Below are 22,888 nucleotides of genomic sequence, written 5' to 3' on the forward strand. Positions count from 1 at the left end.
GGGGTGGCTGGGGCTCCCTCGGCTTAGCCCTCTCCATGCCTGGCATCTCGAGTAAAGCCGGGCGCCAGACGCACCCCGCCCTCCGACGCACCGGGCCTGGGGCCACGGACATTGCTGAACAGGACAAGGGATGAATGGGACATTTGGTGTGGGGAAAAGGCGGCGAGGCCCTTCGGAGCCATTTAATGCTGGGTTCATTCCGCTAGGCTACTGGGCCAGATATTTTTATTAATAGCGATCATAATTCCACGTTTAAAAACGAAACGGGACCTCGGCCATCCCTCGGAGTATGGAGGACACGCCTGCGGGAAGACCCGAGGTCTGAGCGAAATGCCCTCTTTTCTGGCCTCCCTGGTGGGTAGCCGGTGTGTACCACTGAGAACAGGGTTACCTGTCTGGTGCCGCTGCTCACAGCAGGGACCCCAAGTTAGAGCAGATTTCCCGGAGCTCCTGCTCAAAGCTGCGCCAGCTGCCTGCAGCCTGGGCTTCCAATTCACAGCCTTTCTCGGGCTGCAGGAGTCCCCTACGAAGGAAGCCCGACTCAATTCTGTACTCAGGCCCGATTTTCAGGCCCGGTTTGCGTGAGGGCCAGTGACTGGGACCTGGGTGAAATTCCACAAAACAAGAGTTGGCCTGGGCCTAGGTCTGGGAAAATCATTGACCAGGAGCTAGACAGATGAGGGGTGGGGAGGGGAGAGAGAGAGAGAGAGAGAGAGAGAGAGAGAGAGAAGAGAAAAAGAAAGAAAGAAAATCTGGCCTCAAAAATATTTCAGCCTTTAGGGGTCTGGTTTTTAAGACCAGAAGATCCCTCCCCTCCCTTTTCCCCTCTCCTGACTGAGTCAGAAGACTTGTATCTCTGGAATTTGGGATTATTTGACCAGAATCTTATTGGCATAAACAGAATTTTTAAGTCCAGGACTCTCCAGAGAGAAGTGAGAGACCCTTCTACCCCCTGGGTCCCTGAGCCTTCAATTCTTCATTTTGGGGAATGAAGATACCAATAAAGATTCCCTCTTACCCCGCTGTGGATGGGGTGGCAGGCTGTCCACTTAGCAGGCCCATCCTCCAGGCCAATGGCCCACACTATGGGGGCTGGGTAAGCTGCCCAATTGCCAAGGTGAAGTGGGGAGTGGACTTTAAACCGTCTGAACAGAAGTTGGAATGGACGCAAGCGGGCTGAATGACAGTGATGACAATCTTCCTGTGCAGAGGATTGAATTTGAATTTCAGGATGTGGGCTCAGGCTGTTCGCCTACGGGCTCACTTACTTTTCCCTTCCTTTCTCTTCTCCTTCAGGCTTAAGCTTCCTCATCCTCATTCTTAGCATCCCCCATCTTCAGGCATCTTCAGGCAAGCCCTGCAGACAGGCCAGCCAGTTGCCTTGAGCCTCACACATCCCCACCCGGTTCATTATTCTAGTGCTGGGTGCTGGGTGCTAAGGTCTGGCCACAAGGGGCATGTGGAGATCAGAAGGAACCCCACTATCTCATCCTCAGCCCCAGACCCTGGAAGAAAAAGTCATAGTTGCATAGGGCAGATTCTTTGTCTGGGCCCAGCCCAAGGCTGAGGAGGAGGAGGGTGGATGAATGAGGAAATCTTTCTTCCCACTGGGATCCTGGCATCTGGAAACCCACTTTGTTTGGAGCCAAGATTCCCCCAAGGGCATACCTATAGACTCCTTCCTCTCTCAACCAATGGACTGTTCCTCTTCTTCCTCCTCTCAGACCCTCACCCCTTTCACCTGCCCTCCCAGGCCAGCATGCTTTCTCAATTCCCAGGCTTCTCTCCTCCTGAGTTTCTCAACCCCAAAGCCAGAGCAGTGAAGCAGACCTTTTCCAGAGAGTTGGACAGGGGGATAAGGAGAGAGAGGGTAGAGAATGGGGAAGAGCTGTGGAGAAAAAGCAAGTCATTCCAGCTTCTATTATTTTTCTTCTTTTTTTTATTATTATGACTCACGTATACAATACAAAGTACTTGGACCAGGAACAGGGCTGTCGGGACACAAAATCTACATTCATAGCTGGACATAAAGACAAATGACAAAAAATTATTCTTATAGATATATTTTTAACGTTTTTTTTCCTTTCGAGCACATTGCATAAACAGAGAATTCAAGACAGAGTTAACTATACATTCAGTGCAATTTAGTTCTACTCTACTGGGGTTAGAAGCACAATAAAAGCGCACGGGACCGGCGGGCTAGGCAGTCTCAGTTGTTGGGTTTTCTTAGTGAAATAAGCAGCAACAAACGACAACAAAACCGCATTACGAATACTCTCAAAGCAGGATTTCTTTCTATAGGTAGTGATAAAATACGCTGGAGGTTTCTTTCTTTCTTTTTTTGATTTTTATTTTTTTCTCTTTTTTTCTCCTATAGCAGGATTTTAAAATTTTTCTCTTTTTCTTTTTCAAGATTATTGCAGGTTCCCTTTAGGTAGTATGTTAAAGATTTATTATTATCATTTTCATGATTATGGTGATTTCTGAGCACTAACACTAATGCAGCTCAGAGGAAGCCGGGCCCAACAGAATAGAAATCAAACAGCGAAGGAGAGGAAGGCATGGGCCCGAGTGACCATGGGATGGTTAGGTAGGATTTTAGAGGTGACTGCAGGCTCCTATCTACCCTTCTGGAAATGGGGGGAGGGGAGAGACCCACATCTCCTTCAGGTTTCCATCAGGTTCCTAGAGAAAGTCAAGGGGGTTTTTCTAAGCAGGGAGCCCTGGGGAGGGGTAGGGGAAGGGGATATTCCTTGCTTTTTTCCTTATTTCTTTACATTTGTCTTCCTTTCCTTCTTTTCCTTTCTTCATTTTTTTCTGTCCTTTCCTTTTTAGAAAAAGTACATCTAGTACACTAGCCTTAGCATAAAAACAAAACCACAAGTCCTTTTCTGCATTTCGAGGGGGCTCCCCTCTCACATAAATACCAGAGAAGCAGGGAGGTGGGAGTGTGGCGAGAGACACACCGAGGAGCATGGAGGCCAGGTCTCAGATCTTAAAATCCAGAAGGACCCAGAGCGGTGGGGGCAGGGACAAGTGTGTGTGGGGCAAGGAGTGAGACAGAGAGTCCGAACTTTCCACTGTGTCTCGGTCTCCCCCCTCCAGCCCCCAAACAAATAAAGAGCGGGGGAAGTCCAAAGGTAATAAAACCAGAGCTGCAAGTATCTGACAGGTAGTTAGAGTTGTGAGTGTCATTCTATTCTCTATAAAAGCAAATGACAGTCGTAAACTTCTCAATTTATCTGCTACCATAAAACGAAACTTCAAGGGAGTTGCTAAAGGGGGGGGGGTCTTTCTTTTTTGCTTAGTCCTTGTTTTCTTCCTTTTCCTCCTCTTCTTTCTCCTCTTCCTCATTTCCTTCTTCCTCCACCTTCTCCTCATCTCGGGCTCCCGGCAGTTTATCCTTGTTGTTCTCCTTTTTCCACTTCATCCTTCGGTTCTGGAACCAGATCTTCACTTGTCTCTCGGTCAGTCCCAGGGCATGAGAGACTTCAATCCGACGCTTTCGTGTCAAATAAGGATTAAAGAGAAACTCCTTTTCTAGTTCCAAGGTCTGATACCGGCTGTAAGTTTGCCGTCCACTGCGCCTCCCCGGAGCTGGACAGAAGAAAACCCCAGTCTGGTTACGTTTGGGTGGGGGCTAGGTTTTCCTTTGCCACTCTTCCCACTCTAAACTCCCCTCTCTGATCTCAGTTCTCCTCCCCTCTATGAAAAGGCTAGAGCAGAAGGCAGACAAGGGCAGGAAAGTTGGGGAATTGTTTTGGTTTGGCTTCACCTTGGGAGGTGGGGTGGGGGTGGGGGCTGGGGTCTGTTTGGAAACTGGGGCCTTTCAGGGGCTGGGGGAGCCCTGTAGAATCCCCCCCACCAGGCCTGTAATCCTAGGAACTGGTCTTTGCAGCTTTGTTTACAAGTGCAGCATGGCATTTAGTGAGCAAGGCTGGGGACAGAGTGTTTCCAAAAGAAAGGAAAAAAAGCTGGGGGTAAAGAAGAGGGGCTTTGCCCACTGCCCTCTCCTTGCCTCTCTCTGCCTAATGCTTTTCCAATAAGAAAAATAATTGATCTGCTGGAATGTATCACCGCTCGGCCTGATTGCTAACTGGAGACCAGCAAATAAATCATGGGCCATCCCCGCCGGAACTTGTCGCTTTATCGCTTCCCCCTGTACTTCGAAATTGGGCCATAAGGGGCCACCCTTGGAGGGGCTCATGACCTGAGCTACTCTGCAGGTCTCAGGGAGACCCCACAAGTCCTTGATTGGGGGGGTGGCTAGGGTCTTCTGGACCTCAGGGACCCCTAATCTCTATGGCCCCTCTCCTTTTGAGCACTCTTTCCCCCCTCCTCTCAGGCTCCCTTGTCTTCTCCCAACTGGGGGAAGTACAGAAAAGTTGGGGTAGTGGCCCTCAGGCTGGTTCTCTGAGAGGAGATTGTGGGTGCCCTAGAGAGCCAGAGAGCCTGTCCTTAGAGTCTCACCACTCTCTGGCTAGGGCAGAGAAACAGGGGTCTCCCTTTGCCCCAAGACAGCCTGGCCAGTGTCCTGAACTCCAGGCTCCCTGCCTCTGGAGAAACTGGTTTGTTCCAAAGGCTGACAGTCTCAGGCTACTCAGGGTACCATTCCCAGCCACCTCCCCAACTTTGACTTTAGAGATGGGTAGTGGGAGAGTCAGAGAGAGACAGACAGACAGAGATGGAGAAAACGATTTTTAACCCTTTGCGGCCACACACCAGCTTTCCCCCACCTTCACCCCAATCCCCTAAATGTTCTAGGCACCCCCTCTCTGCCCCGCCCCAGCGGAGCCTTCCCAACCTCAAGAAACCCACCCAGGCACGGGGGTGGGGCAGGAGAGACCCCAAAGCCAGGAGAAAAAGCGAGGGCAGACAAAAAGGAGGCGAGGGAGGGGGGGAAAACCCCGGAGCGCGGGAGACCAAGGGGGAAAGAGAAAAGGCTTCTCACCGTGGGGTCTCATCCATGGAAACATGAGGCTGGGAGACGAGTTTTGATTTAAGTGGCCTTGTCCTTCGCTACTGTTAGTGTTGGCGGAGGATTTACAGTCGGGATATTGCACCACGCTCGCCTCTTGCTGAGCCCCATAAAGGGACTGTCTGGGGAGCGCCTCGTAGCCATAGAATTTGGAGGCGTCTCCGTGGCAGCTAAGCGAACACGGGTTCTGCTGGTAGCCTGAGTTGGAGATGCCGGAGGTGCCGTGGTGGAAGAAGTCTTGGACGTGGTGCGAAGCGTGCTGGAAGCCGGGCGCCGAGCCGCCGGGCCCGTACACCAGCGCATGGCTCCTGCCCACGCTCTGAGGGAACCGGCAGTCGTAATAGGCCGGTTCCAGGGACTCGCCGCCTTTGTATTTGGAGAACAGGGGGTTGACGAAGTAGGAGCTCATGCTGGGTACATGAAAACCCGCGGGCCCCTCCCCTCTGGCTCACGAGTACCCCGCCCGGTACCCCCGAAACTCCCCTCCCCCCGGGACCGAACCCCAGGCCGGCTGGCTCCCCGGGACTGGGCTGGGCTGGTGGGCTGGGGGCTGGGCAGGTTGGGGGACGCCTCGGTGCTGAGCTCGGCCGGCTCAGCAGAGCTCCCGGGGCTGGGGCGCGGGCGGCGGCGGCGGGCGGCGAGCGGGCGGCGGCGGCGGCGGCGCTCCTCACTGTCGGTAGGTAGAGCTCGCGCTCTCTCACTTAGCTCTTTCCTTTAACAGCCCAGGCGAATTCCTCAGACTCTCGGCGGTGGCGGCGCTTACACGCGATTCGCGTTCATCAATCCACGACATGAAGACAGGCGAGAGAGAGAGAGAGAGAGAGAGAGAGAGAGAGAGAGATGGCGGGGGTTGAGGGGTACAGGGCTGGGGGGACCTGGAGGAAAGGGAGGAGAGGAGAGGGGGAGGGATGGGGGTGTGTGGTGTGTGTAGGGGGTTGGTGAGCCAGCCCCAGCTAATGGCTGGGGCCAGTTTTCCAGGGTATGAATTTAGATGTGAAGGTGCCTCTCGTCCCCAACCTCGCTTCTCTTTTCCTTCTTCTCAGAGAGAAAGAGAGATACCTGAGCCAGCAGGTCAACCCAGGTTACCTCAACAGGTAAAAGACCTCCAAGGGGATGAATACCTGCAAGCCAGAGCAGGGCCCCTAACCTAAAAGATGGGCTCCCTAGGGGGTCCCTAAGTCTGGAGACTTTGAGGAGGAACCAGCACACCATACCCCCAAATACTTCAGGCATCAGACCCTCCATCCCCTGGCCCCTCCCCAGGGTCCAAAGCTGTTCTGTCTTCTTCCTTAAATCCAGGAGACTTTCTTGCTACCTGCTATGGGTAGAGGAGAGGGTCAGAGGCGGTGAGGCTGGGGAAAACTCCATATACCCAGTCAGGGCCACACTGCCCCTTCAGACACCAGCCCCTGCATGGAGCAGGAAACCCAGGCAATGGCCACAAGCTTGGCTAGGGGCTCTGAGGGCAAAGCTGCTAGACTAAAAGGAAAGGGCAGCTGTGTGTTCCTGGTTTCTAGCTGGGCTGATTCAGGACATTTCTTCTTAGGAGACTATTTGCATCTGAGTTGGAGGGGACTGGAGCAGGCCTCTTACTTGTCCCCACATACCCCCGTGCCATAGGAAATGCCAGCTCAGCCTGGTGGGGCCCCTGGCTTCACTGCAGCCCCCTCTTCCCCAGGCAGGCTGCCCAGGCCAGGATGTGGATGGGAACTGTCCACAGACACTCTTTAAATATTTATCCACACTTTCTCTGGAGGGTTCCCCCATCCCCAAGACTGAATACATTCAAGTTAATTCTAATGGATTAAAGAACCTTAGTCCATCAGCACCCTTCTCTGGCCATAAGTGTGTACAGTGATTTGGGCTTAACACAGACAGAGAGAAAAAGGGAGAAGGTGAGAATACATGCGTGCTGTGTGCATACGAATGAAAAAGACGAGTAAGAATTATTTTTCCAGTCCTCTCCCTCACCAGGGTGTGAGGCTGTTACACCCAGGAAATTCTGGAGCACACTCAGGACACACACACACTGTATGTGCTACTTCTCACCCTGAGACACATCAAGTCCATGCTCAGTGTAAACTAGCACACACATGACTGGAAGCATCCCTGCCACCTCACAGACACTGTACGCACATGTGCACACCCAGGCACACATGCACACAGGCCTGACAAACACAGATGCATCTTTAGGTCTTTGCATTATGAAAGCAAAATGCTACCTGTTTTTCTTCCACATCCTGGGGGTTTCAGGGTTGGATGAGGAAGGAGGCGGCTAGGCAACCAGACCTTTTCCTTCCCCATCGGGAGCCCAGCTCTGGAGATGGAAGAAGGAATGGCGGTTCAGGGCAGGATGGTTTAGAGAGAATGAACACCTCCCCCCACCCAACCCAGTCCCTCTATTATCTAAGTAATTGCTGGGGAAATGGCCACTCTCTGTCAAATTCCCAAAGGAGATTCACTGGTGCAGGCAGCAAGAGCTCCTTCCAGGATCCCTTGCATTTGGGGAATCCCACCCCCATCTCAGGAGCTGCCCAAACTCTTAGACACCCAGAACTCTGGCATTGGAGCAGCAAGAGGGAAGGGTCAGAAGAGGGCTATGCCAGGGCTGCAGGCCTCCCTAGGGCCCAGAACAGCAGGGGTCAGGACAGGGCGTCTCTACCCCTACCATAGCTCGCTTCAGCCTTGGCTCCAGCCCTGCCATTTCTGAGCCTGCTCTTCGGGTGCTGCGATGAACAGAGTGGACTCTGGGCTCCCAGCATCTGGGTCACTGGAGACTGTCATAAATACTTTCTCTTCCCAGCCTGTAAAAAGGAGGCCCAGAGGGCTGGATCCGCTCTGGGGCCTGCGCCTTATCATTTAGGGGGTGGGGTGGGGGGATATTTCGACATTTTATGGTCCAGCGAAAACCCTGCCAGAGGGCTATTCTTCTGGGCCTTTGTGTCTTGGAATGCGACTGTCCCGAGTGTACCGCCACCGCCGCCTGCCCGGAGAGCCCACCAGTCCCGCAACCCCTGGTCGGACTTGGTTTCCCCTTTTGGGGGTCCCTCACCGTTCTTTCATTTGTTTGCTTTCTTTTACACGTTATCTGGTTTATTTCGCTCCCCGAGCCTGGAAATAAAGGAACAGAAAGCAGCCATCTTCGCCAAGGCCGTCTCTGTCCCTCTCCCCGAGGCCAGCACCGCCCTCATAGGTACCACGGATTTATGTTCGTTTGTCCGGGTCATTCTGCCTTTTTGTGTTAATTACGCGCTGCCTGCTTTGCACTTATCTCCTCCACAAAGCGATTATTTTTGATGCCTGCCCTCCTGAGCCTTCCGAGCCCGCTGCCAGAGCGAGGGCCCACCTCCCGCTGCCCCTCGCGAATTATTTACACCTCGCAGGTGAGAGGATTGATTTGCTCAGAGCCAGTGGGGCCGGGCCGGCCGAGGCGCGGGGCCTTCTCGCAGCGGCTGCGGGCCGGGCCTCAAATGTCAGTGCGGCCAGGGCGGCCCAGGACACCGCCGCCTCTAACATTGAGCAACAGCGCCACCTCGCGTCCTTTTGGTCCAATGCAGTCCGGCTGGGAAAAAGCTAACAAGAGGTCCCAGGCTTGACCCAAAGGTGGAAAGTGGGAGGAAGGAACCTCCAGATGGGTGCGCAGGAGAGAGATTCCCCGCAAGGCAGTTGCCCCAGGACTGCTGTTCTTTTGTTTTCTAAGTTCTTGAAATAAAACCCTGTGAAAGGTTCCACACTGTTTTCTCTTTTTGTTACCCTCCCTTCTCCAATTAAGAGACTCTAAGCAAAGCAACTGCCGCGATCTCCCTCCATTCAGGCGCATTTCTGGGCTTGGAACATCTCCGCGAAAGCGGATGCACGCCCCGAGGCTCCCATGACCGTTGCCCGCGGCGCGCACCCTAAAGTCCTCCCTCCTCTTACCCTGATGCTGGCCCCGCACCGACTATTCCGCCGCCGCCTGCAGGACTTTGGGGTGGGACTCTGACTTCTCCAGGCTGTTTGACCCCTGGTTTGTAGCCCATCCCTCTCGCGCGCGCGCTCTCCACCTCTCCCTCTCAGCCAGTGAGGTCCTGTTCTCCGTGGGCCATAGACAAAACATTCCTATAATCCGATTTCAAAGGAAAGTGTCCACCTTATTTAAACCATAAAACAATTAAGCCCAGACGTCTAGCCAGCTCCGCGCTGATGTTTTGTTCGGCCCCATTCAGAATCCAGAACAGGGAGACAAACAGCGCCATAAAAGTGGCATTTCGGAGCTGCGGAAATGTACCTATCCGCTGCCTTCCCAAGTGGAACAACCTTCAGGGTTTTGTGATTCTGACAAAGGAGCAGAGGAGAGGTGGGAGGGGAAGAGGGCGTTTGCTAGCCCCTCTCTACCCCCAGCTTTCATTTCTTTCCCCAGATGCGTGTTGTGTTGTTGTTTTAATTCGTAAATGATAGCGAATAAAAAATGATTCCAGTCCTGACCTGCAGGCTGGGCTGGGATTGAACAGTGGGCCGGGCCGGGTAGGCCCGTTCTGCATCCCATGCTTTCCTAGGGTCCTCCAAGCCCGCGGCCCTCCTTCCTGCCCGCAGTAAGGCCGCTCAGGCCGGCTGCAGGAAGCAGGCCGCGCTGATGGACGCTGAGGGGAGGCGACAGGGCCTGGGAGCAGGGGCGGGGTGGAAGCCCGGAAACGCCGCCGCTCTGGGTCTGGGAGAGAAGCCCGCATCCCAGCGCTCCCGACCAGGGGAGAGAGGGGTGTCTTGGCCTCCACTGGGTGGGGAACAGGAGTCAGAGTTCCAGAACAGCAAAATGGTCAAAGAGAGGTGTGAGGAAGGAGAAAAACTATAGGCAAAGCACCTTTCAAATGGACCAAGAAAACAATGCTTCTGCAACTGGGGAGGTGGTCTCCTAAGCTCGAAAGAGGAGCTGGTGCTTCAGCGACTGCGAAGTCCCTTGTTGCGACTTGATTGCCCCCCAGTATTATCGAAACAAAATTTTCACCCCTTCCTACCTTCCTCCAGTCACCGAAATTGGAGTTTTTAATAGAAAGAGAGAGTAGGAGATTCAAATGATGGGGAAGGGGCTGGTCCCTACAAGTGTCTCACCATCCTGTAAGGTGATGCTATGGGGAGCAGCACATGGGCTGGGGTCTCTATTTTTTTTTCACGGAGTATCCCCCAAATATTCAGAGCGACACCCTGTACCTTTGGCAGAATGGGCAGCTTGAGATATTAAAGGACTATATTTCAAGCAGTCTGATTTTAATAGTTTCCAGATTGGGGGATTTCTGAGAAAGGGGGCGCTGGGCCGAGGCATACCCGGCAGCTTGTGTCTGCTTCTGATTAGCAGATTAAAACTGCTGGTTCTAGGAAGGCGCTCTGGGGTGCAGTACAGCCGATCAGCCCCACCGGGCTGTTACACACACATCCCCACATCTTTGTGCTTGGGGTCCCACAGCCACCAGGGAGCACCCCACTCCTGGCTAATCTCTGGCCAGTTTCCTTGGGCCTTGGGCACACCAACCCCCAGAAATGCTGCAGCTGCACAGCGTGACCCAGTCACCCCCAGGTAAACATTCAAACTAAACACCAGAGTACGGGAGACAGAGATTGGGAAGAAAAGAACTAGAAGGGGAGCGAGGAGCTGAGACTGCATTGAGAAGTAGAAACTACATCTAATTCTGATTGTATTGGCTTTGCCATCTTTCTCCTTCCTTCCTTCTTTCCTTTCTTCCTTCTTTTCTTTCCTCTCTCCTTCCATATCCCATCTCTTCTCTCTCAGTTTTTCTTCTACCGCAGTCCCCAGTGCCTGTCCTGCTCCCTGAGGCCTGCCTGGCCTTCCTCCTAGTCACACACCCCCTCCTAGCCTTCTTTCCCAGCCATCCTTAGAAGCACCAAAGCACCAATGCAGCCAGGCAAGAATCCAGCCTGGGCCCTCACCCAGCACCCAACTTTCATCTTCACCTATCTCTTCCCTCCGATCTCATGTACTCATAAATTATTACAATTAATTACAGCCAAAGAAAGCCATTCATGCCGTGCCTCTCCCGCGCACTCCATCTAGCCACCAGGAAACTTGTAGGCAGCCAGCCAGGGCAAGCACAAGCTGGGCCTGGGCCTCAGCAGCCTCCACCCCACCCCGAGCCCCCCCACCCCTCCCTGACTGGAGAGAAGCAGCAGCAGGCATTTGCCCTTCCAAGGTAGAAGGAGCCCATTCTCTGGCTCCAGCCTCCACTAGACGACCTGAGCACTTTCCTCCTCCACAACAGCAGACTGGGAACCATAGGGAGGAGAAATAACGAGAACTGGATACAGTTGGGTTTCTGGTTTTTTAAGTGACTTCGATATATTAACACAGGGCTGTTCTACCATAACAAACAGAAGCACGTTACAGGACGGACGCTGGGGACGAACGCTGGGGATGAGAGGGAACACTATGTACAGCCCAAGGCGCCGGCCTGCACGGGCCCGACCCAGCCCACGGCATGGTTCCCAGCCCTCGCCCCTCAGCTCCTGGGCTGGGAATCATTATCATGTATGTGTGTGTGTCTTTTTTTTTTTTTTTTTGTACAAAATCTGCACGCAGAGCGCCCCAGGCCCGGGGAGGGATGGCCTGGACCAAATACGATACAGGGAAAAAAAAATAGAAATATAGCGATTCAAGTACTGGCTTCTCTGAAGAAAGGAGGAAAAAAATCACATTTGTGTGTGTCATTTATTTCGGTTGCGCTGGGGAAAGAGAACGCAGTTTCTCTCCCCGCCTCCTCCTCGCTGGGTAGAACTAACTCTAAAACACCAATATCTCAACACTGAACCCTCCCAAATCGCAAGAGTTTTCTTTTCCCCTTCCTTTGTTTCCTTTTTAAGCTGATTGGCTTTTCTCTATCTTGCTCTTTCCTTTTCTTTTTCGTCTCTCCCCCGCCTGTGTTGGGGTATTTTGTGGGGTTTTTGTTTTTCCCTTGGCTGTGCTGAGGCAGCAGGCTGGGCAGGGTTTAGGACTGCTCCTTGTCGGTTTTCTCTTTATTCATCTTTTTCATCTTCATCCTTCGGTTCTGAAACCAGATTTTGACCTGCCGCTCGGTGAGATTGAGAACCCGGGCCACCTCATACCGTCGGTCCCTGGTTAAATACATATTGAAGAGAAACTCCTTCTCCAGTTCCAGCGTCTGGTACTTGGTGTAGGGGCAGCGCTTCTTCCTCGTGGAGCGGGCGTGAATCCAGTTGGCCACGGGGTTGCCTGGAGGGCCAAACACAAGCAGGGGTCAGTGGAGCCCCTTTCCAGCCCAGGACTTCTGCTACTCTACCCCCAGACTTAGCTCCCCAAATGCAATAACTGAACCTGAATTTGGACACATTTTGCCTTAGGAATTTTCCTCCTTCCTCGTTTTGCACTCTGTACCCTCCCCAGCTTCCCCCTTTTCAGTTTCCAGCAGCTAAAACCGTAGGAAATCCAAAGCTATCAAAGCCCCTCCAGTCTGGTCCTCAGCTTCAAGAGTAGTAATTTGAGAATATCCTCATAAAAAAGTCCAAATTCCCAACCGTTTCATAGGCCCATAAACGCTTCTCTCTCTTGTTTTTTATTTTTATAGCAAGGTCTCTCTCCTCCCCACCTCCCTCCTCCTCTGCCCCCTCCCATCCTCCCAGCCCACAACCAAGTCCTGAAATTTTAGCAGTTCTGCTTCCTGACCCTGAGAATCACTAAACCCCTCACCACCCTCTGCAGCACCCTCCTCCCGCTTGGAGTTCAACCCTGCTGAGGCGAATTCTCAGGGTGATGCTGAGACGGGAAAAGTCTTTCTCCTCTCCCCAGAGAGCTGCTGGCCTTGGGGACAGGCTCCCCTATATCTTAGTTTTCTTGTTTGGCCTCCAGTGCCCCCCTCCTGCCAGCCCCAGGACAAGCTCTGCAGGAGCCAAGCCTCCAATTTCAGGTTTATGGGAGTAGCTGAGGGCAGGGAGGGAAGCCTTCAGAGGGGTATAATTAGGCCCTGGCCCCTTATGGGGCTGGAGGAGAAGATTTCCTGCAGCCCCCTCCTGGGACTCCCCCAGACACTTCCTCACACCCAGGGGTCTGCACCCCCTCCCCTGCTGTTTCTCCTTCTTTCCCCTTTTTCTGGCCCTGCAGCTTCCACCTGACCCCCCCACCCCCGCCCAGCCCTCCTGTGCAATCCTCAGAAGGCGCCTGTCTCCCTGATTGGAGTGCGTGTGTGTGTGTGTGTGTGTGTGTGTGTGTGTGTGTGTGTGTGTGTAGAATTCTCTAATCTGGGGAGATGCCCACTCCTCATCCCTGATCCCCATTCTCAACCCTTCCCCTCCAAGACCCTCAGAAGAGGGTTCTCAAGTTTAAGGAGGCTCAGACCCCACTTTTGTCCCCACTTCTCTTTGAAAGTCCTGATCTCTCCAAGTTCCCAGGCTTCGAAATACCTCAGACCCCTCACCCAGTGCTCCTGGGGGAGAAGTCCATGGACCTTCTGTTATGAATCTCTAGTGGGGTGAGGACCTCCACGCTGACTGGGAAGCAGGGGTCATTCTTCTCGCTGGGGGTATCTCCTCTGGGTGCCCCCAGTGTCCTGCTCACCTCTTCCCTATCCCATCTCAAATCATAAACTGAACCTCGCCCCCAGCCCCATCTCCTGGCCTTGTCCGCCCTTCTTCGAAAGTGGTGACTGAGCCAAAAAGCCTGGGCTGGGAGGAGGGGGCAGGGGTCTCTCATCAAAGCCAGCTCCTGAGAGAGGAGCTCCCCTCAGCCCTCTCCCAACCTGTCTCCCTGGGCCCCATTCTCAGACCTCCTGCCCCTGAAAGCTCCCCAAGGTAATTCGCTTTTATTGAGTCCTCGCCCCCTCACCCCTCTCCCGCGCTCCCTGCACGGTTCGGGAGAGCTGTAATCCGGCTGCCCCCGCCCGTCCTCCCCTCCCCTCCCGCGCCGGTTGTAAAGGAAAATTGCTCCCAACTTACTGGGGTCCAGGTCGGCCTTCTCCTCTTTGTGCTTGCTGCCGGCGAGCGCGTCCGCCTCGGGCGAGGGCAGTGTCTGCGGGGCGCGGTCGCGCAGCTCCCCGGGCGAGCCGTACATGTAGTCCGGATAGCTGCGGCCGTCGCCTGGGCCGCAGTCCGCGCGGCGCCCGGGGTAGGCGTCCGGCTTGAGGGCGTAGTGACGGCCCCCGGCCGGGAAGCTGGGGAAGGAGACGGCGCCGGACAGCGGCTCGAGCCAAGTCCGCATGTAGCGCGTGTCGGCGCCGAGGTGGGGCTGGGGGCCGTACGGGTGATATACCACGGACGACTGCGAGGGCACGGGCGCCCACGACGTGCTGAACACTGCCGGCTTGGGCGCGAAGCTACAGGACGGAAAATCGCTACAGTCCGGCACCAAACCGCTGGGTCTGGCGGCGGCGGGGTGAGCCCCCGTGGCCGGAAACCTGGACGCTAGGAGGTCTTCATTGTCGTGAGAGATGAGCGAGTCCACGTAATAGTTACTGATGGGCCCCGTCGCCGACATCGTAACGGGGTTTTACATACATAAGATTATTGTATGAACTGTATATGTACTTTTTATCTGCTCACAGAACAATCAAGGCAGGTAATTATTTTTCCAGCCTTTTCCCCGCAGCTCATTGGCTCCCCGGCCCCCACGTGATCGTATTTACCCAAAAATACGGCGCGGATCAATGCGCAGGGGCTTTTTTTTCCTTGCTTTTCTCCCCCCTCTCCCACCCCCTTCTCTCTGCTGCTCCCCGCGACCTGCGATTTCCTGGGGGTCCGGAACTCTGGACCCAAGGCACCGGTCACCCTCTCAGGACGGCTCCTAGCTCATCTGAGAAGCCCCTGTGCCCATGTCCACCCATAAGCAGATGGCCTCCCCACAACCATGAGGATTTTTTAATGGGGTGAAAATGCCAGTCCCCGAAGCCAGGGTTCTCGGACCCCCAGGGCCGAGCTGGGCGCGGGAGCCCCGCAGGGGCGGGGAGGCAGACCGAGGTAGGTGGAGGAACTATTTCTTGACGTAATCCGTCTCTGTCGGCCCCGACGCTCCCGCAGTCTCTGCGCGAGCCGAGATCAGCGATTGTCAGTTCGGAACGTGGCTTTTAAAAATGCGTTTTTAAATAGTGTGTATGTATGTATTTCTTTCAGGAGCAGCAGCGGCGGTGAGGGAGGGAGGGTGGGAGGGGACTGGGGAAGCTGAGATACAGGGAGGGAAGGAGGGAAGGCGAGCGTTCTTCTGCCACTGGCCAACTCTGCCCCCCAAATCTGGGGTAGGAGAAGCCTGAGGAAGGTGGTCCCTGGGTGGGAGGGGTAGAACCTCAGGATCTCATACACCTTTATCAGCAGCCTCAGAAGTCTTCTCTTTGCTTTGGCACAGATATACAGGCGCCTTTATTTTAAATTTATTGTCTATATCTATTTATCTTTCTTTGCCAGCTTGAAGAAGTGTAGGAGAGATCTGCACAACTTAAGTGGGGCGTCCCCATCCCATCTTCCTGCGCACCCTCCTTTGCCCCCAACTCCATCTCTGCGACACTTCCCCACCCCCACCCCCCCAAAAAAGAAGTCACTCCCGGGCTCTGTCTGCAGAGAGCCAGGGTGAGAGCGGGCAAGGCAAAAGAGCGACCTCGGTCGTGGGCAAGTAGCTTGTTTTTACGTCCTTCAATAAAATTTTTATGAGGATCATTTGATTGTTCATAAATGTGTCTTTCATTATATAAAATTGTAGGCTGTTTTTGGAACGGGAAAAAAGCAACGGAGGAACGGGAGAAAGCAACTTCTTTGGGGTCGGATGCAGGAATTCCAGAGGGGGCAGTGTGACTGTAGAGGAATATCAGACAACTTGGATTCCTCCCCCCAATAAGTTGGTTGCTACCCTCCTCCTTCAATTGAGGGTTTGTGCCCAGCCCTCTGCTTTGCATCAGACTGTCCCATGGTGGTGTAGTAAAGGGGGGCTTTAGTCAAGTAAGAAATTATCAGTGTGGGTGAAGAAGAGGGGGCATGGAGGTTGGCTGGGGGGTGGGGAGAAAGGGACAGGTGAAGCCCCCAGAGATATGGTGCACTTAGGCAGGGTGGAGTGAATTTGAAGGAGGGGTGCAATTTCAGGGTCAGAAAGGAAGAGTCCCAGTCTGTGGCCAGGGAAAATAGACAGGAGCTGAGGTTGAGATGCAGGCTCTGGAGGCAGCAGAGTAGGAGTCTTCCCAGACCCGGTCATGCCTGCCCTTCTTTCCCTCTCCTGTCCCCAGGAGGGGACCAAACGCCAGGGGTGGGGGCGGGGGATGGTTTTCTCCTGCGTCTCTGTGGATCTTTCTCCTCTGGGGTGGAGAAGGGCTGGGGATAGTGTGTATAGTATGTGTGTTCCGGGGGAGGAAAGTTGGGGGGAGACAGCTGCAGCTGGCAGCACCAACCCCAGCTCCATAGGCCCCCTCCCAAGTCTCTGCTCCTCCCCCTCTCTGGCTCTTTCCTTTTCCTTTTCGGTCTAACGGGGCGGCTTAACGGGGCTGGGATTTCAACGCATGGGGGAGGATGAGGGATGTGTTTGGTGGGGGAGAGGCGACTTGGGGGTTCAGCTCCTTGGCGCCACTGTCTTCCCCTCCCTTGAGCTGGACTGAGCTGGGAAACCCAACTTACAACAAGAAACAGAATATCTCTTTGGCCTTGATGGAGTTGGGTTAGCTGTCAATCAAAAAATCTCCCTCACTAGTTCAAGGAAAAGACAGGAGGTTCCAGTCCCCCTACCGAGGCTTTCTCCAAATCCCCAGTGCAGCCAGCACCTCCCCCAGCCCAGGGCGACTGAGGACCCGGGGCCCGGCTCTTGGGCGGCTGCTGGCAGCAATAAGAAGAGACGTTTAGCCCTCAGCGGGGCCCGGGGCCAGACTGAGACCAAGAGGACATCAGGGGACAGAGCCTGAGAGAGACTGAACCCGAGACAGCCTGGGACAGACAAACTGAAACATGGAGTCAGGCCCAAGAGAGGAAAGAAGGAAGCGGAGCATTAGAATAAAGAGAAAAAAGGGGGAGAATTAAAGAAAAGAAGGAAGGCAAGATGAAAAGAGATAGGAGAGCCGGGAAAGGCAGGCGTGCAGAGAGGGAGGCGGAGGAAGGGCGGCCGTACGCAGGCAGGACGGGACAGGGGCGAGCTGGAGGAGCAGCCGTGGCATTGTGCAGCCCGCTGGCTTGCCGGGCCTTTGCCGCGGGACTGGCTCCGGGCGCGGCGGCCACTTCTGTCTGGACACAAAGGCGGAAGAGGCCTCCTCTCCTGTCCCTCCCAGGAGACTTGCTCGGGTGGGTAAACTAGGCCTCAGGGATATAGAACCCCATATTGGTCCAGACAGCCGCTCAGGCAGCTGGGGGCTGAGCCCTGTTCTCGTCAAGGAGCGAAGAAACAGAAGAGGAAAGAGGTTTCACGTCTGCTCTTCCTTTGCGTCTTCTCCAGGAGACAAGGCCAGCTGCCCCAGCCTCAGCTTTCCTGGAGGAAAGAGTCCCTAAGAAGCCTCCCCAATGGGCCTCTGCTATTTGGGAGAGTTCCTCAAATAGACATTGGGTCTGTAAAGAGACGCCCCCTTCTCTCCTACCCGCTTTGAACACCGCCTTCTTTTCGACTCTTGAGCTGCCTGCGTACCCTGCCTGCCCACTCTGCGGAGGCAGCAGCAGCAGGCAGTGAGGCTTACCGGCGGGATCCCTGCTGCCATGAAATCCCCTGTGAAACCGAGGAGATTGACGCTTTCCTTTCCTATATTTTATTTTATTTTATTTTCCGGGAGTATGAACTCCGAACTCTTCCCACTCAGAGGCAGGCACGGCTGTGGATCTGGAAGCAGGCCTCGCCCACAGCCCCTTCCCAGCCAATGCCTCATTTTCCCTGCGCCCTTCGGAGAGAGGCGGCCTTGGGGAGGGGGGCTAGAAGAGGCTGGGAGTCCCGGAGTCCACTGGGCGGAGGTTCCGCAGGTCCATAACTGCATGTGGCCTGTAGCCCCCATTCTCCACATTTGGAGGGGGGTGGGTGGCAGACCAGGGCTTTGAAGCGGACCTGCAGATTTCCCTCAAATCCAGGTTTGTAGGTGCGGGGGGCGGGGCACAAAGGATATAGGGGCACCAAGAAGGAAGGTCTGTCTTCCTGGGGTTCAGTTACTCCTGAATCTTCTGCCATACTCCAGACTTCCCCTCACCCACATACTCCCTTCAATTTTCCTCAGCACCGCTGGGGCAAACCCAGGGACTGGAGGCCACTAGGAGTTCTCGTTGGGGAGGGGGAAACCCCAGCTTTAGCTCGCAGCTGTGCATTCACTCTGGTTCTTAGAGTTCCCTCCCACCCCCAAAAGACTTCACTGGGCACAGAGGAGACCCCTGAGGGGGAGGAGCACCCTTACTCCATCACCTGAAACCTGGACAGCTGCGGCCACAACCAAACTAGCACCGTGGGAAGGACAGACAGAAAGATAGACAGGTTAGAGTCGTCCCCCGCCCCTGCCCCGCGCCTCCCTTTTAGTGATTTAAATTCCCTCCGGTTCAATCCACACCGTCAAGTTCGGATTAAATTTAAAACAGGCTTTCTCCGGTGCCCCCAGCGGGCCATCCCGGCTGCCGCAGGCAGGGAGCCCTCTCCCGGCTCGTCAGCACCCGCCCTGCGCGGAGAAGGCCGTACTCCATTTGCTTTCATTTTCCTTCTCCCCCTGAAATGGGCTCATTTCACCTCTCCACTGCCCTCTCCCCCTCCCCGCCCCCTCCCTGGTTCCCCTCTACTTTCCTCCCTTCTGTCTCCTGATCCCTCTTTGTTGGGAAAAACACACCCACACACAACTCCTCCTAGCTAAGGCCTGCGCTGGAAGCAGAAACTGAGTTCTCTTGGCCTGCCGCGAGGAGACCCGCGTCCTGCCCCCACCCAAGGTGGGTATCTGGGATCCCTACACACCAGGAGTCAGGTCCCCAAGCCCAGCAGGAGTGAAATCCCCAGGGCCTGTGAACGTGGCCCTCTCAAAGCCACGGCCTGCCGGGCCTGCATTCCCGCCGGCGCCCCCGCCCTGCCGCTCCGCAGCAAACGGGGCTATTTCCGGCTCCCCCAACACGGTCTGGTTTTCCAGCCTGGGAGTGGCTGGAGGGGGAGCCGCCCCAGAGCTAGAGCCGCTCCCTGCCCTGCCCGGAGCCCCAATGGCCCTGAGCGCCTTGTTACCTGATCTTTTGTGTGATGTATGTGTCGCAAGGAAATTTGCAGTGACTTTGGAGCCCAGACTGAGGAAGCGGAGGTGGCGAAAGGAGAGACAATACGGGTCCGAAGTACAATTAAGGGACCAGAGCCGCTCGTCTCTCCCCCGCCCTCCCTGCCCGACTGCGAGCTGTCTGGCCTCAAACCTCAGGGCGACACGCGAACCTGGAGCCGGAAACTCAGCCTGTGGCAGAGGGAGTCAGAGGACTCTGCATCCAGAAAACAGAAGCAAAGCGCCCTTCCAACTTGGGGACGCCTTAACCAGCCCCGCTGAGTTGCAGATAACCCAATGAATGAAAGTGCAAATTACGCCGTTTTTCCCGATTTTTTTCCAGCCTTGGGAAGGAGGGCTCAGGGTTTGGGGCGTCTCAGACAGAAAGGCAAACCGCATCTCCTGAGGCAGACAGACCCACAACATGAGTGTGAGCCTGAGATCACATACAGGTTCAACATTTCCCGAGGCCTCTTTGCCAGGCCCAACGAGCGCCGATCTCCCTACCTTCTCTCCCTCCAGGGACTCAGGCAGAGAGACCCAGAAGATTCGGTCCCTCTGGTTTGGTCCAATCCCGCTTCGGAAGCGCCTTCGTTACCTGCTCCTCCGCTCCCCACGGCCATAGATACAGGGCAGCCGCCTCCCGCCTGGGGAGGGAAGCCCAGGCCACCACGGCCGCCGCCGCCCGCCCTCCTTCCCTCCCTCCCTCCCTCTTTCTCGCCCTCCCTCTCTCTCCCTCCCTCGCGCGCTGCCGCTCGCGGGGCCCTCCCGCGGGCAACCTGCTCTGGACCAAATCCAGGTATCTCCGAAAGAGAGAAAAAAGAAAGGACCTCTTACGTGGAAAAGAAAAGAAAGAAAAACCTTCCATTGCATTTATTTTTCATGCTGTGACCATTGGTCGGCCTCAGTTCAGACGTCCCGGACACGGCCCGGCAGCTGCAGAGATGTGCAGGGCCTGGTGCCTCGCCCACGCTGACCGCCGCGCCCCGCGTGCCGAGTGCTCCACACTCTGGGCCGCCGCCCCCAGGGCAGCCCAAACACCCAGCAGACCTCAAAGTCCTCTCTACAGACTCAACATCCGGTTGCCCGCCTCGCCGCCGGCCACAGCCCGGGAGCCCGCTTTGCTCTGTCTGCGGCCAAAGTCCATACACAATCCACCTTGCCGGTGCTCTCGCGCCCTGCCCGGACACCCCTCCTGGCCACGCAGCCGTCCGGGCCACACTCGGACTGCGGTCCGGCCCAGGACTTCGAACCTCGCCCCCTGCACGACCCACACAAAGCCCTGAGCCCTGGCGTTCCCACCTGCAGCCCCCAGTTCCCGCTGCCGCCGCCTTCTTCACCTGTTCTCGGGAAGGGCTGCATCTCCGAGCCGAAGTCAGGCCGTGGGCCAGGGCGAGGTCCCAGAGAGGCCACAGCGGATCTGCCAGGCTGAGCCGGAGCCCCAGCAGCCGACGAGAGATCTCAGAGACCAAGGCTCGCCTTGGCGAGCTCTTGCCTTTTCTTCCTCCCGCAAGTCTCACTCACACACTGAGAGTTCAGCTCTATAAATCCTGCTCCTCTTTCCCATATCATAATTAAAAAAAACCAGTAGGGGAGGTTTTAACTTTTATTGCGATTTCTGGAGTTGGGCTGCGGAGCATATATTAAGTTTACGCTTATGCGCTCTCGGCGGGGAGGGTCCTTTAAGAAATAAAAATCCATCTTAATATCCGCAGACGAGAGAGATAATTTTTTCTCTTCTCTTCACGCTGTTCCTTCTGAAGACTCCCTTCCAGCGAAGAGAATAAATAATTACCATCGCCTTAGCCATGATCCACGGCCTTGTGCCGGGGGTGGGCTCTGACCACCAGACTGGCCCTCACCTTGGCCCTGTGAGACCTCGCTCCATTTCTCTGCATTTGGGGAGGAGACACCTCAACCCCCGGCTCTATGACCTCCCACACATAAGCCCAACAGCTCTGAAACGGAAATGGGGGCACAGAGACCCAAAGCACAGAAGTCGTTCATTAGTGAATTTCGGCCCATCAGGGACTCTATCTCCAAGCCAAATGCTCCTGAGCACCCAGTCCCTGCCTGGGACACGCTTTGCCCCAACTGACTGTGTGCCTGGGGCAGCCTGAAGACTCAAAGGCTGCTAGGAGCTCCCAAACTAGGGGATTCCCTTGCCTGCTTCCCACCGGCTGGCCTGACTCTCTGGAAACTTCCCCATTTCCCTGGGAGCCATAGAGAGGTTTGAATACTTCAAGAGAAGAAATTTTTTTCTCCCACAAAGGGATGGGGGACAGACAGACCAACAATTCAGCTAGGGAGACAAGAAATTCTATTCCCATTTTCTCCTCCAGCTTCCTTGGGAATCAAAACAAATATGTTCGCATAAGAGAGGGGAAAAATAAATGTGTATACGTATAAATACATACAGGGTATTTAAGAGAGCCTAGGGGAGACAGAAACAGAGCCCTACACTCATACAAGGTCACATATATCCCTCCCAGCAGATGACTGTGAGAATATAGAACTCTGTATATATTTTGTTACAGGGACATAATTTTGTTTCCCTGTTTAGACATTTATAATGTTTTAATAATCATAATAATTTCAAAGTAAGAGAACCAAGAACCTGACCTTCTTTTGGCTTCTCTTTCCCAGTATCTCTGAGAACAGGGGTGTATCTCCTCAGTCTCCATAACCCCTCCCCCATTTATTCCCCCCCAACTCCGCCCGCAGGCAGGCAAAGAAACCTCTTTTGAGAACTTTCTCTGTAGCAACCAGGGCCAGAATTGAAGAACCAGGAGGGGAAAGGACTAGAGGAAGCTTTGCAAAGTTTCACACTGCTCAGATTTTCCTCTACCCCATTCTCCTCCCCTCCTCCCCCTGGCATCAGCCAACAACCTTTCCACCAACATAGCAATGGTGGGCACGGGCAGCCTCTGTTCACCCAGATGTTTCCACATAGTGCAAAGACAGGCAACTGCCTGACAGTCACAGCCACAGAGACTGAGGCCTACAGGCCACAGACGACTAAACAGAGACCAGAGTCAGGTTTTTTGCCCTGATGTTTCCCAGTTGCATGTGTGTGTGTGAGGGGTTCTACTTGGACTTGATGGCTTTCCTCTAACCTACCAACACCACAAACATGTCCTTCCCCTGGAGATGGAGCTATAGAAGGGGAAGGGGAAAGGGCTGGACTGGGGCTCAGAGTTCCCCAACTCTTGGAACCTCCAGGTACCCCACTTTTCTAAGGGGAATCTCGAGCCCCAGTCAACTGGAGGTGGTAGGTGGGAAAGGCTAACCATTCCAGAGACTCTCTTCTCTTTCTGTGCTCCTCTTTCTGCTAATGATTCTGCCCCACCCTGCTGCCCAACTGAGCTGGCCCACCAGGCCACCTCTTACTCAAACTCCTGAATTTCCTTGGAATTGGCTGGACCCTCTTTGTCTGTCTCCATCAGCTGGGCCCAGGAGACAATAGCTGCAGGAAAAACTCCTCTCCCTTAGTCACAGGGATTGGGACAGGTTGAGAGGATGGCATAAAGCAGGGTTCTCCAGACTTGTTCTGCAACCCCACTCACAGCTTGCCCTCCTTGGTCTGCACCCACTTTGCCCTATCTGGGAGGGGGCAGTGGGGCAGTCCCACTGGGGAGGGTAGGAGTGGGAGAGGTGTGTTGGGGCCCTCGACGAAAACCGACTGATGTAACTCAGGCAGTTTCTTGTTGCCGAGTTCAAAACTCAATCCCAACAACATGAAACTACCTAAGCCACAGATCAG

At 54.8% G+C, this 22,888-nt stretch overlaps 2 protein-coding genes across 2 annotated transcripts; both read right to left on the reverse strand.

Moving 5' to 3' along the window:
- Positions 1–1,919: 1,919 nt before the first annotated feature.
- HOXC8 (homeobox C8) lies at positions 1,920–5,681 on the reverse strand. Its single transcript, XM_055248211.1, has 2 exons — positions 4,952–5,681; positions 1,920–3,597 (listed from the first exon to the last, which is right to left on the reverse strand). The coding sequence occupies exons 1-2, from the start codon at positions 5,385–5,387 to the stop codon at positions 3,305–3,307; spliced, it is 729 nt and encodes a 242-aa protein (XP_055104186.1). The 5' UTR covers positions 5,388–5,681; the 3' UTR covers positions 1,920–3,304.
- A 5,596-nt stretch (positions 5,682–11,277) lies between these two features.
- Positions 11,278–14,475, reverse strand: HOXC9 (homeobox C9). Its single transcript, XM_055248554.2, has 2 exons — positions 13,910–14,475; positions 11,278–12,194 (listed from the first exon to the last, which is right to left on the reverse strand). The coding sequence occupies exons 1-2, from the start codon at positions 14,445–14,447 to the stop codon at positions 11,950–11,952; spliced, it is 783 nt and encodes a 260-aa protein (XP_055104529.1). The 5' UTR covers positions 14,448–14,475; the 3' UTR covers positions 11,278–11,949.
- Between the last annotated feature and the right edge of the window lie 8,413 nt (positions 14,476–22,888).

This window comes from Symphalangus syndactylus, chromosome 17 (genome assembly GCF_028878055.3).
Source record: "Symphalangus syndactylus isolate Jambi chromosome 17, NHGRI_mSymSyn1-v2.1_pri, whole genome shotgun sequence".
NCBI lineage: Eukaryota > Metazoa > Chordata > Mammalia > Primates > Hylobatidae > Symphalangus > Symphalangus syndactylus.

Coding starts and splice junctions, on each gene's coding strand:
- HOXC8 (XM_055248211.1), bottom strand. CDS start 5,387: ATGAGCTCCTACTTCGTCAACCCCCTGTTCTCCAAATACAAAGGCGGC. Junction 3,598..4,951: donor TCCATGGATGAGACCCCACG/GTGAGAAGCCTT, acceptor TCTTCTGTCCAG/CTCCGGGGAGGCGCAGTGGA.
- HOXC9 (XM_055248554.2), bottom strand. CDS start 14,447: ATGTCGGCGACGGGGCCCATCAGTAACTATTACGTGGACTCGCTCATC. Junction 12,195..13,909: donor GAAGGCCGACCTGGACCCCA/GTAAGTTGGGAG, acceptor TTGGCCCTCCAG/GCAACCCCGTGGCCAACTGG.